This window comes from Bidens hawaiensis, unplaced genomic scaffold (genome assembly GCF_021521415.1).
Source record: "Bidens hawaiensis isolate Kalapana, Puna unplaced genomic scaffold, B.hawaiensis_p1.1 tig00005851_1, whole genome shotgun sequence".
In the NCBI taxonomy this organism is placed as follows: domain Eukaryota; kingdom Viridiplantae; phylum Streptophyta; class Magnoliopsida; order Asterales; family Asteraceae; genus Bidens; species Bidens hawaiensis.
The window spans coordinates 595,557-614,298 of NW_027491385.1; the positions used below are offsets into that span (position 1 = coordinate 595,557).

At 34.3% G+C, this 18,742-nt stretch overlaps 2 protein-coding genes across 2 annotated transcripts; both read left to right on the top strand.

Annotated features, from left to right (window-relative positions):
* Nucleotides 1–8,637: 8,637 nt before the first annotated feature.
* LOC143630903 (teosinte glume architecture 1-like) lies at nucleotides 8,638–11,182 on the top strand. The gene is made up of 4 exons (XM_077099793.1): nucleotides 8,638–9,089; nucleotides 9,544–9,659; nucleotides 9,731–9,889; nucleotides 10,965–11,182. The coding sequence occupies exons 1-4, from the start codon at nucleotides 8,638–8,640 to the stop codon at nucleotides 11,180–11,182; spliced, it is 945 nt and encodes a 314-aa protein (XP_076955908.1).
* Nucleotides 11,183–14,158: 2,976 nt separating this feature from the next.
* On the top strand, nucleotides 14,159–18,321 carry LOC143630948 (serine/threonine-protein kinase STY13-like). Its single transcript, XM_077099825.1, has 3 exons — nucleotides 14,159–14,317; nucleotides 16,431–17,397; nucleotides 17,982–18,321. The coding sequence occupies exons 2-3, from the start codon at nucleotides 16,499–16,501 to the stop codon at nucleotides 18,319–18,321; spliced, it is 1,239 nt and encodes a 412-aa protein (XP_076955940.1). The 5' UTR covers nucleotides 14,159–14,317; nucleotides 16,431–16,498.
* Nucleotides 18,322–18,742: the final 421 nt, after the last annotated feature.

The window sequence follows — 18,742 nt, forward strand, 5'->3', positions numbered from 1 at the left end:
ATTTAATTTAAAATCAATTCTTAAATTATTGCGTGTGAACTGTGAGCGTAGAAGATTTTAAAACTCATTAACATTTTAACCCAGCTTGTCTTTAACACCACTTAACCTATGAAAAAGGTTGCGTCCCGCTGAATAACCTTTGTTAAATCAGCTTTAGCGCTCATTATGTTAAAAGACGCTTAATAGTATCTCCCGTGTTACCATGTATATAAAGAGTTTAATTCGTTCATATGATACTGTTCAATATTGGTAAACTAAAGTTTTAAGAGATATATTTAACGTTACATTATAGTCGACTCGCTAAGTTAGTGTCTTTTTAACTTTTTTGTAATAAAATTGGATGTTCAAATAAAATATATTGTAACATTTTAACGTTACATAAACTCAGATTGATAATAAAAATAATAATAATTAGTGTTTTCGACGCGCTTTGCGCGGGAACTTGACAACGGACCCGCATATTAAAACGCGAATACGCAAACACATCGTAACGAATATCACTTCCGCACAACAAAATAAAAGTTTATCTAACTATCATAAGGATTTGGTTGGTATTGGTTCGACTCATTACGGCATTAATTTGGTACCGACACTCGGTATGTGGTTACAATACAAAAAAAATATTCTATTGCGAAAATAACTCCGTTTTTATCGAAACTTACATAACTTGTTGCGAATACAACTTCGTTTTAACGGCATGACATATAAAAATATGAGCATGTCGTAACGGCATACTAAAGTTTTTAAAATATCGTATGCTAAAGATTACCAAAGAATCAATAACTTAAATGTATAACTAATAACAAAATCTATGTGGGAAGGAAAACACATGTTAAGTTACATACAAAAATCATGAAAATTTTAGGATGCTAAAATAAAAGGTAAACAAAGTTTAACAAAAAGAAATATCATAGATCAAAACCGAAACAATTTAAACCTTAGAAAGACTAAATTGAAACAATCTAAAATTTAAGTACTGATATGCACTATTACAATATATTTTAAAGAAAACACTGTATCAGTGTTTCTTCTTTAATATATAATAATAATAATAATAATAATAATAATAGTGTCGGCAAAACAATCATGATATTTTGTTATGATTACATTCATCTGTCACCCATTTCGTCATCATGTACGTCAATAAAATCTTTATTCATTTATTAATTTTTAGAACGACGACTTTTTATTTCTTAAGCCTTCCAGCTCCATAATTTGAAGAGTTCTGTTACCTATTCATACAAGATTATGTTTTTTTAATTGAGTCTGCACTGGATTTAGAGTTTGGCTTGGGCTTTTTTTGGGAAACTATACCGTCGGCTGCCACTAGACAGTCGTGTGAGCATAACTCTCTGGCGTAACACACGATGGGACTAAAACTCGGGTGGGCTCGGAATTCAAACTAACAACCTTACAATGCCTAGCTCAAATCTTTCATTGCCAACATCAAAGTGCCACATGTAAAAATCTAACTTGAGTCTTCATTAAATAACCCAAGCCTCTCACCACTAGACTATAAGTGAGAGATTTTCAATATCTTTATCTAATTTCACATTTTGATTATCAAAACTAGAAATCCATAAAACAGTGATATAAAGTCACAACAAACTTAATTACATCAAATAACACTTTTTTTAAATCCATTTGGTAAATTGCAAAATAAAAAATAACATACAGGAAGGGTCATGAAATGACAACTAAGCATAATATAGAAAGATCAGCAAGTATTACATCAATTATTATATAGAAAGATCGCTACTTGCCACTTAGACCTCCAACTCAATAAACCATTTTTTTACGTCAAAAATACAAATAGAGTTAATTTTTATATACATGTGACTTGTTCAATTATGTAACTTTATTACTGTTTTTAAATTCATTGCAACTGGATACTTGACAATTCAAAAACATGTCATTTTAGTATCTTTTTCCAACCCCGTCTATTTTGTCCGTTAAGTTATGGGTAAATTGGTAATTTTGTTTTTTATTTATTTTCTCTTTTGAGTTAAGTGTTATTTTCATACCCGTGGTTTCTTCGATTACGCAACTTTAGTACCTTTTTTGAATTTATTGCAGTTGGATACTTGTATTAGTTTTATATGCATAGGCAAGCCAAAAGATACATTATATATTACACTTACAAAAAAAACCATCTCTAACCCTAAATGAGCCTATCACCCATTGCTCGTCTGTAAGGCCCCGTTACCGGTAGCCCTACTTTCGTGTTGGATTTACTCATAAACGCAGTTCTAAATATCAGAGTTAATTAAAACATTCGCGGAATATAAAGGCTTTCATAAAACATTTCATCACAAAACACGTCTTGTCTTAAAACATCATTTTGTCTTTCAAAATAAACGAAACATTAAACTTAAACGTCTTGAGTTTTCCGATGCCAGCCTCTTATTCAGTGCCACGTGTCTCCTCAAGCGAGCTGCCTCATCCTACTCACCTGCGTGCATACTAAAAGTCAGCTACGCTGAGTGAGTTCTAGTTAATCATACACTATACAATACACATAAACTTATATTCTTTCATTCATACTTTCATACTTTCTTTTGTATTAACTTACTTTCATATCTTACGTTATAAAGAGCATTACGCCCTACATTCCTCGAGTATTATTAGGGCTCGGTACCCTCCTTCCTCGAGTATTATTAGGGCTCGGTATCCTCCTTCCTCGAGTATTATTAGGTATCGGTACCCTCTTTCCTCGAGTATTATTAGGGCTCGGTACCCTCTTTCCTCGAATATTAGTAGGGTTCGGTTCCCTAGTTCTCGAATATTAGTAGGGTTCGATTCCCTCTTCGTTACCATACAACCATACATCATACCTCGAGTATTATTAGGGCTCGGTACCTTTTTCGCAACCATACAACCATCATTTCATTCTTTTATTAACTTTATTACGTTCATACACATAAGCATACATATCATACTTACCTTATACATAGCGTTACAACCTGACAGTACGTGCAATATCCGAAGATCGTTCACGTACCATCAAGCAATCATTCATACATTTCACATTATCCACATAAGGCGTACATTTATCTCTTAGGATAAGCGTATTAACAAACATATTGAGTATGCACGCAGCCCCGAAAACATAACACATAAATGGGGCTAGAAACTCACCTGAACACGGTTACGTTCACCGTTAATCGTAATCCCTTTCTTCACGGCTGACTGTATAACAAGTATACGTATCAATTAACTATCACTACTCATATCATCTTTCTAGTCTTAACTACTACCCACAACGAACGGGGGTCCGGGGGCAGCGGGGTCTAGGGGCGGCAGCCCCTAGCAGGGTCCAAGGGGCAGAGCCCCTGGCTGGGGTCGAGCTGCCAGGTCAGCTTGGAAAAATTTTATTTCCATTAACTGTCTTAACACATTTTTCATTAGGTTTTTAATTTATTTTCTAATCGAACTTGACTTTAGGCGAAGTTAAACCTTAGGCGAACTTAGCTTTAGGCGAAGTTAAACCTTAGGCGAACTTAGCTTTAGGCGAAGTTAAACCTTAGGCGAACTTAGCTTTAGGCGAAGTTAAACCTTAGGCGAACTTAGCTTTAGGCGAAGTTAAACCTTAAGCGAACTTAGCTTTAGGCGAAGTTATCAGTTAGGCGAACTTGGCTTTAGGCGAAGTTACCAGCTAGGCGAACTTGGCCTTAGACGAAGTTATCAAGTAGGCGAACTTGGCCTTAGGCGAAGTTACCAGTTAGGCGAACTTGGCCGTAGGCGAAGTTAAGCTTTGAAGGCGAAGTTAAGCTTTTGCAGGCGAAGTTGCCCAGTTCGCAGGCGAAGTTGCCCAGTTCAGCTACGGGTTTGGTTTTTATCAAGCATTTTGGCGATTTTAATACCCTTGTTATGGTTCGACATCACCCACTAACGTTCCCTAACCATTTTCGGTCGTATATATATCCCGTATATACTATAAAGCTTGGATCTTTAAGTAAAAACGTTCAATACTACGTAAACTTTAAAGGTCAAGAACATACCTTTAGCGCTCGTTCGATCTTGGTTAGCTTGTTTATGCACTCTAGATCTCGTGTAATAAGATCTAATACCAACTAACGTTTACTCCCTCTCGGGTCTTGCTCGTTTATGGTGTTTGTGTGTGTTTGGAGTGTGTAGAGATTATGATGGAAATGAAATGAGGGTTTAGGGTTTTAGCATGGTTTAGGAGATATTTATATCCCTTAAAGCCCATGGACCTAAGGCCCATTCTCATTTAACCCATCTCAATTAATCTAAGTCCATGATCCGTTCTTTACTCGATATTAATTAATTAACAACGCGAAATCACTAAACGTAACTTTCTTTATTCAACATTATAAATTTTAGGATGTTACATCGTCGATCCTTCAAACCCTAAAAATTGTTCATCTTAATTTTGTTCATTTATGACCTAGTTAATCGATGTTGGTTCTCCAATTTCTGGCCTAATGGATGTTATACTGAAAGGTGCGAAGCTGTGGGTTTATTATTTGGCTTGAATGCTTGATCCTTCGATGTGTCAAAGAGCTACTGCTATCATACCCGGACTTTTAAACAAAATTAATGCACATGAAGAAAATGCAAGAACAATGGCTAAGATGAACTCAGATATCTTAAAGCTACTAGAAGAAAATTAGCAATCAAGAACAAAGACTAAAAATTATGTTATGCGTTTCATGGTTGTTATTCATCTTCTATCATGTATTCTAGTGGCCTTTTAATTATAATATGTAATGTGTAATGTTTCTTTTGTTGTGACTAAGTATCCAAAACTAATCCAAATATCAAGTTGCAATAAATTCAAAAAGGTAATAAAGTTGCGTAATCGAACAAACCACATGCATGAAAATAACACTTAACTCAAAAGAGAAAATAAATAAAATAAACAAAATTACCAATTTACCCCTGACTTAACGAACAACATAGACGAGGTTAGAAAAATTACTAAAATGACATGTTTTTGAAATTTCAGGTATCTAGTTGCAATGAATTCAAAAAACGGTACTAATGTTGCGTAATTGAACAAACCACATGTATGAAAATAACAGTTAACTCGATACAAATAATTAACATATATATATAGTAATAGTGGATGAGAAAATAATAAAAGAAAGAGAACATGAAAAGGATCACAAAACATCTAAAAAGTTAATATCAACATCATTCAAGAAGAAAGATAAACAAAATGGTAGGAAAAACTAAGAAACTAAGACAAAGCAGCTCCTATCAACGATCATATTGAGAGGCGCAATCTAACAAATTTTCTTTTTAACTTATCATACCATGCTAGTTTGATTTGACATATGCTCCTCAACTTTCCATCCAACGTGAGGGTCCCCAAACTTTTTACGGGTGTCACACTCGTCTCGTCTCGTCTCAATCTCAAATCCCTTATCTAAAATGTGTTCCACATCCGATCTATCCAAGCTTAAGAGTGTCTAGTTATTACACACTTGAAATTTTATATTTAAACAAATAAACAAGCAAATATATCAGTAATTTCAAACTCGTAGAGCAGGGCATGGAAGCATGAGATGGGGGTGATGAAGTCGTCAGGCGTGAACCTTACATTGATCTTAAGAGATAGAGAGATTGCTTCCAATTAGCCTCTGATTCAACAAACCACTTTTTAAGGTATAAAATACAAAGCACATATACCAGTAGCAGAAGAGGAAAAAAAAAAGATTTAAGAAAAAAAAAGAACATGAAAAAGAAGCAGCTAGAAAGCAACTAATTATACATATTGTTAGAACAAGTAATAGTTGTAGACTTCACAATGGACCCCTCCAATGGAAACAAATAGGGCTAAGGCAAAGAAAAAAATGAAAGTTGTTGAAGATCTAAATCAACTTTTGATGACAAGCTTATAAAAAAAATTGGAAGTGATAACATATTGCAACATTAAAATGGATAAGTTCTTTAGTTATCGAGCCCGAATTTGAGCATTGTATGAGAAGCTCGTCTAGGCAGCTAGGCTTGCCGAGCCTTAACGAGTCCTGAGTATTGTTTTTAAGTTTTAACTCTTTTGGATATCTATGTATAAATTTTACACTTCACAGTCAAGCACTCAAGCTTGAGCCGAACTTTGGCTCGTTTATGGTTCTACATGAGTTTGAGCCGAGCTCATGCTTCTTTAAGGTTTTTCTTAAAATATATAAAAATAACTAAAAACGTATATAAGTTAATTAATAAATAATAGACGAACCGAGTCTGAGCTTGAACAAGCAACTCAGCTGTCGACAACTAAGAACAATAAGAATTTTCTTCACCAAAAAATGTACTAAGCTTGTGACAATAAGGACAACACGTGACTCGTGTTCACTATATCGGCAGCCATGCAACAACAAAAAGTATGTTAGATTAATTTATTGCAAATGATCAATGATGTTGAGTATTATTTTAAAATAATAATATATATAACATGTGTTATCATATTGATTTAGTAGTTATTTAAATGTAATAAAACACAAACAACGTGTGTTATTTGGGATCAAAATCAACCCGGTCAAACTCTCCTAAAATTGTAAGCTTTAGTGTTCATTCGGTTTGAAACCGATGAAACCCGAAACAAAAAACATAATTATCCGAAACTAACTAAAACCGAACCAGATTAAACCAAACTGAGTAGAACTAAGCGACAAACACCGACACATGCATCTTAGGTAGCAATGAGCATAAGGGATGAGTGTTTTCGTTACCGGTACCGGTACCGAATTCGGTACCAATTTGGTATCAAGTTTTGAGTTTTCGATATCGGTACGGTACCGGTATTTCTTGAATTTTGCACGAAATACCGGTACCGAACACTCAAAGAATCATGTTTTTCATGAGCGGACTAAGCACATTGAAATCGATTGTCATTTCGTTCGCAAGAAGTTACAAGAGGGCCTCGTGACTTTGGTGCATACGAACACTCAAGATCAACTTGCTGACATTTTTACAAAAAGCTTACCCGGGCATCATTTTCACGAGTTTTTGTGCAAGTTGGGGTTTTCTCAACCTCCAACTTGAGAAAAGGGGGGGGGGGGGGGTTAACGTAACGTATAACTCTTATACGTTTGACTACAGACATATACGTCTGTATATGTTATACGGCGTGTAACTTACACGTCGTATAACATATGCACCCGTATACGTTTTTCTATATATATGGTTTCTTGTTTGTTGTTTTGATTTAATTTTCATTCTGAGATAATAAAGTTTTCTTACCTGCAACATTTCTTCTTTTATTTATGTGTTATCGTTTTCTACGATTACACGAACCGATACCTTACCGACACCGATTCAAACATTTTGGTACCGGCACCCGTATCAAGTATTTCTGATTTTCGAGATCTGGATTTTCAAGATCGGTATCGATACCATTCCGAGCTCATTCCTGATTAGCACAAGTTTTTAACGTTTGTGGTGGATCAAGAAAGTGTAAAAACCTTAAAAACACATGGGCGTCTTAAATATAAAACACTATTAAATGAATCAAGTTTTGCATTTAGTAAACTGCTGGCAGACAACGATAGGGCATGACCAATCAATTAACAACAAAGAGGTTGAGTGTTGTTTGTATTTATGCACTTCCAACAACCTTCCTTCCATCACACTTACTACTAAAATAATTGGACTGTGATCAATTCCAGTCAGTAACTTAATAAAAAGATAGAAATTTCCAAAAATACCATTTTCATAGAGAGATTTCATTTATGTCCTCGTAAATAAACACTTTTAAAAATGCCCTCTTAAGCACGTCGTTAATGACGTGCTTTTAAGGATGCGTGACGTGTTATTAATAACTCAAGGGATAACCTCTTTGTTCAGCAAAATTCTTCAGAATCAACGACCTATTAATTTCTTTAACAAAGCCGTCAGGGCAATTTGTTTTGTTTAACATTAACCTGTTGGGACGATGTGTCTACAAACCCGTCGGGACAACCTGTTCTTTTTCATCAAACTTGTTTAGACGGACCTGATTGGTACCAGCTGACAGCGGCAACGTGTTTGGAAGTGATATTTCTAAACTATTGATTTGTGTGTATATAAACAGAATCTCTCTCTCAGTTAGGGACATTTCGGGAAATTTACCTTTAAAATTTGTCCGGATGACTTGTTTACAAACTCTTCTGGACGACTTGGTTTTTTCAACAAACTCGTCTGGACGAACTGTTTTCTCTCACTTTGGGACATTTTGGGAAATTTACCTTTAAAATTTGTCTAGACAACTTGTTCACAAAGTTCATCTGGACGACCTGGTTTTTTCAACAAACTCGTCTGGACGACCTGTTCTCTCTCACCGAGGGACATTTTGGGAAATTTGCATTTAAAAACGCCTTTTTATAAATTAGCTTGTGAAAAGATGGCAGTAGGGTTTTACGAAAACATGCGAAAGCATGTTCGTAGTTTAATATGTCTGGTCTAATTCTGGAAACTGATGTATCCACGTGGGCAAATCTGACAGAATGTGATTAACATTTTATAAACTGATTGAGCCGAAAGCAATGACTTTAATGCAACTGTGGGGCTTTCGTTTATCGCCATTTGATGTTGTTTTCAAGGGAACACTAATCCATTTGCTACCTACTTCTTCACTAGATTTTTTAACTAAGTTTTCAAGATTCTAAATAAATCTTGATAGATTTAGTGTTCATGGAGTGGAATTTGAATGCACGCGGATGGGGTGGTTGGGATGTCGAAGTTCCTAAAAGTTTAGCGATTTCGAATGATCAAAATGGCAACGGTGGTGGTGCTGCTGGTGGTGATTATTCGTTTTTAGGGTTTTTGGATGATGAACAAGAAGAAGGGGGCTTGGTTTTATCGGGTGAAGCGATGGTAGGGTTGAAGCTCGGGCGACAGGTGGACGGTCACGATAAGTGTGGAATTAAAGTACAAGAATATTCATCGTATTCGCCAGGAAAGAGATCTAGAGCTTCGTACCAGAGTGGTACTCTTTTGCCGCGTTGTCAAGTTGAAGGGTGTAACCTTGATCTTGCGTCGGCAAAAGATTACCATCGTCGGCATAGGATTTGTGCGGACCACTCGAAAAGCCCGAAGGTAGTTGTTGCCGGGATGGAATGCCGGTTTTGCCAGCAATGTAGCAGGCGAGTTTTTGTTTATTAAGCGTGTGATTCCTCTCTAGCAAAAATGTTACGGTTTAAATTCTGATTTTACTAGAATAAAAAGAGATAAACTTCTCATATAAATTTTAAAAAAATTGAATTTCTTAAACAATACATAATTAAGAAGCTTTTTTGTAGTGATTTTCACATTTAAATAGGTTTGTCAAGTTTGGAAAATTACAAATTGACTTATAAAAAAATAAAACTATAAATAAATAAGTAAATTGTGCTAATCTTCACACCTCTTGTGTTAAAAGAGAAGTACTAAAGTTTGAGTATTTTCTGTCATTTCTTTTTTTTTTTTTTGGCGTACTATTTAAATAAGAGTTTTCCAACTCTTAATTCAGCTCACATGTGTTCTAATTATACAATCATTATTAGGTTTTCCAAACAATAGAATGAAGTCTAAAGGTACATATATGATTGTGTTTTGAAGGTTACATGAGTTGTCGGAATTCGACGAACGGAAGCGTAGTTGTCGTAGACGCCTCTCTGCACATAATGCTAGACGGCGTAGGCCCCAGCCAGAGGATATGAAACTCGGTTCAACACGTACGTTTAATCATAAACTAAACAAAAAATGCTTTTACTTTATAGAACTAATATTGTTTTGGAATGAACAGATCGAAGATCGCATATGGATTTCCTTGTGAACCGGATCACCCGTATCGTCTCCCATAATACAACGCCGCAAAGTTCTTCTAGTTTCAAAGGTGGCTTGTCGGACATTTCATATTCCTCTTTCCATGGGATCACTCCTAGAAGGGTTAACAGTCATGATGGTATGTTTCTTTTTTGCCTAAAACTTTTCTTATATCTTGAATTGAGATCATATATATATGGGAAGCTAATTAGAAATCATTACAATAATCTACACATTTAAATCAAACACATTTAAAATTGTGTAACATATTAATGACTTGTTTAACACATTAATCTAAACGAGTCAAACACGTTGATGAACCATAAACAAGTTGGTGATTTGTAAATGGGTTGACTAGTTAAACGGGTTGTTGCTTGACCATATAATTTTTTTTTCCTAATCAATTATAAGAGAATATCATGAAAACAGACACGTTGACTCAATTTTTTATTTTTGTTTTCCAAATCGACATTGACTAATATTTAAAAAAAAAAAATACTAAAATAGACATTCAAACCAATTAATAAACCAACCTCGATCAACAACACAATCAAATCAATACATGTGTAAAGGTCGGCTAACTTTTTGCCGCCAACTAATTAAGGCTTAGCCAACGCTTTACTAACAACCCAGAGATATCCCTCTTTTTAGTTTTAACTGCCCGCTAAGGCTTAGCTCTCACTTTACATGTGCATTATTTTGACTAGCTTTCTTGCCTTCTTAGCCGATTCTTTCTTTATGTCATCTTTGGATTGGCCCATTGGCCCATTTCGGACACACACACACATATTTCAACGGAGGTTGAAAATCAATGTTTATTTTGCTAATTTTCTTTGCTAAAATGCCCATGTTTGTGATTTCCCCTGATTTTAAACAGCTTAGCAGGTCAAACTGGTTTAGGTAATTAAATGGGGATTCCATTAACATGTCAACCCATAAATGACTCATTTAATAAAACATGTTAAGCATTTCAATTTGTTTCAACAAATAGGCTTAACATGTAAACAAATACGATCCATTTAATAAAACGAGTTAAGCGGATCAATTAACCTCAAGACGACATGTTTGTCAAACATATTATATATGTTGTTTTTTTGAACCATGTTAGTTACCGTCTCCCTACACAACTCAAAAACATGTTAAGAAAATTATGGAAATTAAAAAAGATTTATAGGTTGTTTAATGTTTTTTATTTTTTTTGGCAATATTTAAAGGTTTAGAAGCAAATTCTAGCTCCATTAATGCGATGGAAGTTAACCATTCTCCCGCCCTTGAAGCGACAAGTTCTTGGGGTTTTAGAGGTCATGAAGAACCCCCGTCCTTTGACCAGTTCATACATGGGCACAACATTGGTTTGATGCAACCTGAGACATCACTCGAGATGCAACCTACCCGTAACACTCAATTACCGCATGATTTCGACTGCTTTTAATCTGATTAGTTAGATTTGTTGTCGATCCATGGCAAGCCTTTTCAAGTAATGATTTTAGCCATTAAGGGTGTTAGGTCAATATTCAATAATGTTTCAGATATATGCATATGTGTGCGCGCGTGTGTTAAGGGCTAGTAATTGTGTGATGTAGTGAATTAAACCACAAGTTTAACTTATTTTGATTTCTAGGGTCAACCTTAGAGAAACTATTAATAGTAATTTATAAACGTCGCAACAACGGGGTAAGTGAAATATTGAATCTGTAGCTTTCTTGTATTTTAGATGTATGAAACGAAGTGATCAATAATTCAAATAAGCGAACGGTATTTTGGATCAATAAGAATAAAGAAAATGTTAAGAAAACTTTCCAAAAGTCTTAAAGTTTTTTATACTTAAACTTTTATATAGTTTGTTTATTATTTTAGATCATTGTGTTATTTTACTGTCAAACTCACACACCGTAGCTCCTGTAATACGCCCCAATGCCCATGATGGAACTTAACCCTCACAACTTGCAAAAGATTTCACCGTATCTAACACCTTGTTTTGATTGAACTACAAACCACTTGATAGATTATCCAAATTTAATTTACTTTAAGTACGATTAAAATATTAGTTATTTTAATTAAATTTATATTTCATTTATACCTTAATGCGTCACTTATCTTACCGGATTAATATTTCGGGTAATTAAGTTATCAATAAACAAATACTCATTCGCAATGTTTGAGAACTTTGATACTTAAACAAAAAAGTTTCTTTTATTTGGTTTATGTAAATCGTCTACTAAAGTGAATCTGATTTTTTTTTCCGACTTACACATGAAAAGTCCTAGAAGTAAAACAAATGTATGAATACGAGTAAATTAATGAGGGTATTGTATGAGTTTACCTATTAAGAGGATATTTATTATTAGTATTGGTTGGATAATTTATGACAATTATACAGTAAGTATGAGCGACATCTTTACTTAAGCTATCTTGTCAATTAGTGACCTATGTTAGTTTGGATAACTGATAAGACACGTTCACACAATTAGGTTTTATCTGAACTATCTGGAAGTACACCATTAATAAATAACATAATTATGTTACATCTTGTGTTTATGCATATGATAATAGTGTGCGAATCTTCTCATCATCATACATATGCTTTGTTGATTATCTAAAATGAATGACAAGACTAAAGAATTCCATAAACATTCACTAAATAAGTTTCTATGTTATGATGGTTGTTATGTTATTTATTGGTTGAATGCTTATCTTAAGTCTTAACCGATACTATTTCTCATATAATAAAAAAAATTACGCTTTACATGCTTTCACCTTTTCAACAAGAGTAAATTACGTCTTTCACCTTAGCGAGCCTTACTTTCAGTTTCTAAAGTTGAATAAGTTGGGACCATTTTACGAATACAATACTACGAAGTGATGCTTTGTGATAATAATGGTCGACGATGGGCTCACCGTGATCACAACAAATAACAAGATCCATGGGCAAGCCGATTCATTAGAGTAATTCCATCTACCTTAAACTTAATTAATAACTTTACCCAAGTCTTAACAGGACAAGACTTGTTATGGCTTGGTGAACAATAGCGACCATATACAAGCTTTTTTAAAGGAGTCAAACTTGTAATATGAGCATACCACGAGATCATTCGTATGGTATACTCTAAAGCTAAAAACCAACACATTATTGAGAACTTTAGAAATTGGATGTTTGGTCCACCCTTACGGTCAACCTACCGTAAGTATACAGTGACTATTTTCAGCATAGGACAACTTGAATTTAAGTTCTTCATAGGCTTAAAGCTATGGTGGCCCTATAGCTCTTTGGTGACTTGGTGACTTGGTCTACAGTTTTTTACACAAGAAAATTTCAAAATTTTACACAAGAAAATTTCAAATATGAATAATTTGATGCATAACTAAAATATCCATAAATTTACATACATGCCTTATGTTAGCTTCAAGTGTTAAAAAAACATATTTGCATAAATCTGATTCATTAACACCGTTTTCTTTAAAGTCATACCTTTAGGCACCAGTTCACGCTTAACCCAAATTACTAAAAGTGTGTGCACGATACTGAAAAAATTGATCCAGAACTAAAAAAAAAGCGAACCAAAAAAGGCCGACGGTTTTGAAGTTTTTTGTTTTTGTAAAATCGAACTTATGTTAGGTTTTGGTTTAATAAAAATTGAAAAGCAAACCAAAATTATAGGTTTCATTTATTATATTTTATATTAAGTGGTTTATAAGACTTTACTAAATATTATGTAAGTTAGATACTTTAACCCAAATGTATAATAACTAATTACTTAATTATTTATAAAATAATTTGGACCAAAATTCATTATTTTGTGCTAATTTTTTTCGCCCAAATATTTCAAACTTAAAAGACAAAAAATAAACCGAACCCAAATCAAAACCAAAAAACCTAAACCGAACTGTTTTTAAAAATTCAAAAACCAAAATTTCGGTTTTAACCAAAAACCAATCCAAACCAAACCATACACACTCGAACATTAAGATTTGATATCACTGAACTACCCATCAGGGATGAGATCAGTACCGTACCGGTGCCGGCACAAAAAAATCACAAAATTTTGGTACCGGTACCGAAATGTTCGATTCAATACCGATATTTAATGCAAAATTCTAAAAATACCGATACCGTACTGAACCATACCGATACTGCTACCGAAAACTCAAAACATGATATCGATTCAGTACTAAATCGGTACCGATTCTATACTGAAATCAGTCGATACCAATACCGATACCAATACCGAAAACGCTCATCTAATAGGAATTTTGTGAATGAATGACTAATCATATAAACAAACTAGTAGTGATGCTGGCCCTGTTATCAAGAATAAAAATAATATAAATAACAAATAATAATAATAATAAAAATATAAATAAAATAAGCAAGAGAAGGAAGACCAGTTGTTCATCCATTTCTTTCTTTCTTCTTCATCTTCTCTCTCTAGACTTTCATCGTCTTCTTTTCGTCGGCGTCAAACCCACCAACATTCCCAATATTATTATTATTATCATCACGATCTTCTCTAATCACCATCTTAATCGTCAATTCGACTATCAAGAAACAAAACCCTAGTTTCAATTTGTAAGTTTTCGTCTCTTTTTAATCTAATTGTTTAGCGTACTGTTGACGTTTGCATCGTTTGACTGTAAAAATGTAAGCTTTTTAGGGTTTGAGCTGGGTTAAGTGTTTTGATTTTGTGGGGTTTATGGGTACGTGTTTGATTGGGTGTAATTTGGGGGTTTTGTGGGCATGGAGTTAATTGATGTGTTTTGATGATGGGGGTTGGTAATTAAGTCTTTGATTTGTTCATGCGTTGTGAAATTGAGCTTCTTGATGGTTTAAAGATCGTTAATTGGGGGTGATTGCTTTTGTTAAATTGAAATTAGGGTTCATGTATTTTTTAATCTAAAAATGTAAAAAGATTTAAACTTTGAGGTCTAGATTTGCAGTATCAGACTTAATTAGCTATAAATTCATTTAATTAGTATACGTTACTTATAATATTTTAAATAACTGGTTAATCTATTGTATCAACCAATTGGTTTTCGGTTAGTTTGGTCGGTTTATATGGTTAGGTTGTCGGTTTCGGTTCAGTTAATATCTGTTAATAACCAAAATTAAATTTTGGCTTTTTTTTTTGGAGGTTTAGAAATACATGAAATGAAGGTATAAAACTATAATTGCATTAAACGAACCCTAGTTTCAATTTGTAAGTTTTCATCTCTTTTTACTCTAATTGTTTAGCGTATTGTTGACGTTTGCATCGTTTCACCGTAAAAATGTAAGCTTTTTAGGGTTTGAGCTGGGTCTAGTGTTCTGATTTTGTGGGGTTTTGAGGTACGTGTTTGATTGGGTGTAATTTGGGGGTTTTGTGGGTATGGAGTTAATTGATGTGTTTTGATGATGGGGTTTGTTAATTAAGTGTTTGATTTGTTCATGTGTGTGAAATTGAGCTTCTTAATGATTTAAAGACCGTTAATTGGGGTTGATTGCTGTTGTTAAATTGAAATTAGGGTTCATGGATTTTTTTAATCTAAAAATGTAAAAAGATTTAAAACTTTGAGGTCTAGATTTGCAGTATCAGACTTAATTAGCTATGAATTAAATAAATTAGTATATGTTGTTTAATTTTTTAAACCATTGGTTAATTTATTGTATCAATTAATCTGTTTTCGGTTAATCGGTTGGGTATATACGGTTTTGTTGGTTTTTCTTCAGTAAATATCTGTTAATAACCAAATTAAAATTTTGGTTTATTTTATTTTATTTTTATTTGGGTTTAGAAATACATGAATGAAGGTATAAAACTATAAATGCATTAAACAAACCTTGGTTTCAATTTGTAAGTTTTCGTCTCTTTTTACTCTATTGTTGATGTTTGCATCGTTTGACCATAAAAATGTAAGCTTTATAGGGTTTGAGCTGGGTTAAGTGTTTTGATTTTGTGGGATTTAGGGGTACGTGTTTGACTGGTTGTAATTTGGGGGTTTTGTGGTTGTGGAATAATTGATGTGTTTTGATGATGGGGTTTGTTAGTTAGCTGTTGATTTGTTCACGCGTTGTGAACTTGAGTCCGTTAATGATGTTTAGATTCTTGATTGAAGTTAGTTGCTTTTGTTTAAATGGAAATTAGGGTTCATGAGCTTTTTTTAACCCTAGATTTGCAGTTTTTGACCGAACAAGTTATAAATTTAATGAATTAGTATATGCTGCTTAATCTTTTAAACCATTATGTGAGATGATTTGATATTGAAATAGGGGTGTGCACGGTTTGGTTCAGTTATTAGTCTAAAGTCTAACCAAAGTCATCGGCTAATCTTTTATATTATCTAATTGGTTTTAGGTTCGGTTTATAAGGTTAGTTTGTCGGTTTTTGGTTTGGTTCAGTTAATTTCGGTTGATAACTAAAACCAAAGTTGGGCTAGATTTATTTTCTTAGAATTACATGAAATGTATATATAAAACATGAAATGAAGGTATAAAAGATAGAAATATAAGAAAACATGAGTTGTTCGGTTCGGCTAATTTCAGTTAACCAAGGGTACAAAAAAAAACGGTAACTCATTGTTTGTTTTCAGTTAATCTGTTTTTGTTTAATTTTGGTTAGGTTTCGTCAGTTTTCATTTCGGTTAACTGTTTGGTTATTGCTCACCCCTAATTGAAACTGATCTGACTTTGTGTTGTATTTTGTTAGACGGGGCGGTGCATGGGTCGAAGTTTGAATTTTTACGCATGCTGAAGGGGTAATCAAAGTTAAAAAGAATGTTAGAGGCTCCAAAGTTTACAGGCATGATGGGCCTAAACAACGGTCACGATAATTTCATTGACCTGTCACAAGGGTTTTATCACAAGCTCGGTGAAGGGTCAAACATGTCAATCGACAGTTTCAACAGTTTACAAATGAGCAACGGTGGCGGGTCGGTTGCAATGTCACTTGACAACAGTAGTGTGGGTTCCAACGAGTCCCACACGCGTATATTAAACCACCAGGGTTTAAAACGTACCAAGAATTACACGGACGCGCAAAGTGTGAACCGAGGTCGAGTTTTACAAGGGTTAAGTGATGATGCGTTGGCTCGAGCTTTGTTGGACCCTCGGTTTCCAACCGAAGGGCTTGAGAATTTTGATGAGTGGACAATTGATTTAAGGAAATTGAGTATGGGGCCCGCTTTTGCACAAGGGGCGTTTGGGAAGCTGTATAAAGGGTCTTATAATGGTATAGATGTTGCTATTAAGCTTTTAGAAAAGCCTGAAAATGATGTTGACCGGGGTCAACTTATGGAGCAACAGTTTCAGCAGGAAGTTATGATGCTTGCAACACTAAAGCATCCAAATATTGTGAGGTTTATTGGTGCGTGTAGGAAACCGATGGTGTGGTGTATCATAACTGAATATGCTAAGGGCGGCTCGGTTAGGCAGTTTTTGACTAAAAGACAAAACCGATCGGTGCCTTTAAAATTGGCGGTTAAGCAGGCGTTGGATGTTGCTAGAGGGATGGAATATGTGCATGCACTTGGATTGATTCATAGGGATTTGAAATCTGATAATCTTTTAATTTCGGCTGATAAGTCGATTAAGATTGCCGACTTTGGTGTTGCTAGAATTGAAGTACAGACTGAAGGGATGACACCTGAGACTGGGACTTACCGTTGGATGGCACCGTAAGTGAACTTAACTTTTTAAATATATTTCTTTAATTGTTTTCAAAATTTTTGTTAGATGCTACTTTAGGGTATTAAAATTAACTGATATCCGGCTAATTCGACCGGCCTGAATCTTAAACGGGTGGTTCGGTTCGAGCATTACATATTCCATAGAATATAAATTACGCTCACACATAGAAGGGATCTTGAGAAAATTTAAAAGGTATGAGAAAACTTAGAGAAAACCACTTTTGAACAAGATTTTTTTTTTCAATTTTTTTTTGTATTTTATTAATCTTTGCCAAAAAATGAAAGAATAAAAAAACTATATGTAGTTATTGAGTTACATATATGTAATGTAGCTCGTTAGCTACATGTATGTACCTCGTATGAGATGCATATACTAAGTTAATTTTATTTTTTTACAATACTAAGTTACTAACCTTATAATTAAAAGAATTGAAAAAAAAAATTATTGGTTGGTAGTAGACACACACACACTATTAGTGGGTTGACTGTTTAACGGATGCGGAATGTGAGTTTTTTATTAACATGACTGGTATGCTTACATTTATTGAACTGTGTACTTGTATAATTGTTAGGGAGATGATTCAGCATAGGCCTTACACACAGAAAGTAGACGTGTACAGCTTCGGGATAGTTCTCTGGGAGTTAATAACCGGGATGCTTCCATTCCAAAACATGACAGCCGTGCAAGCAGCATTTGCAGTGGTCAACAAAGGCGTCCGCCCCACCATCCCACCCGACTGCCTTCCAGTACTCGGTGAAATCATGGTCCGTTGCTGGGACGGGAACTCAGATGTGAGACCACCGTTCTCAGAGGTGGTTAGAATGCTGGAACATGCTGAAACCGAGATCATGACCACCGTTCGTAAGGCTCGGTTCAGATGCTGCATGAGTCAGCCAATGACAACTGATTGATGTGTGAAGGATGATTGAATATAAGAAAATGAAAAAACAGGTAAAGAAATGAAATGAAATGAAATGAAAAAAAGGTGATTTTATGTCATCTATGTGTATCTATTATCAGGTAATTTCTTTCTTCAGATAGGGTGAAAAAAGGAAGAAGAAAATTATGATATCAACTGCTGCTACTACTACTACTTGTTTTATGCGCTTATTTTTCGGCTTTTTTTTTTGTTGAATATTTATGGATTATGTTGCTAAGTTAGTAGTAATGGAGAAGATTTGTGTTGTATTTATTTATATATATAATGATGATGTTTCTTGCTATATTTCAAACACTAGCCTTTTCTTGGTTTTTAACAGTTGCGGTTTTCGGTTTTGATTGTTTGGTTAACAAAATGATAGGTGAATGGTGTGTTAAAATCATGGATTCATG

Coding starts and splice junctions, on each gene's coding strand:
- LOC143630948 (XM_077099825.1), top strand. CDS start 16,499: ATGTTAGAGGCTCCAAAGTTTACAGGCATGATGGGCCTAAACAACGGT. Junction 17,398..17,981: donor ACTTACCGTTGGATGGCACC/GTAAGTGAACTT, acceptor TATAATTGTTAG/GGAGATGATTCAGCATAGGC.
- LOC143630903 (XM_077099793.1), top strand. CDS start 8,638: ATGGAGTGGAATTTGAATGCACGCGGATGGGGTGGTTGGGATGTCGAA. Junction 9,090..9,543: donor TTTTGCCAGCAATGTAGCAG/GCGAGTTTTTGT, acceptor TGTGTTTTGAAG/GTTACATGAGTTGTCGGAAT. Junction 9,660..9,730: donor TATGAAACTCGGTTCAACAC/GTACGTTTAATC, acceptor TGGAATGAACAG/ATCGAAGATCGCATATGGAT.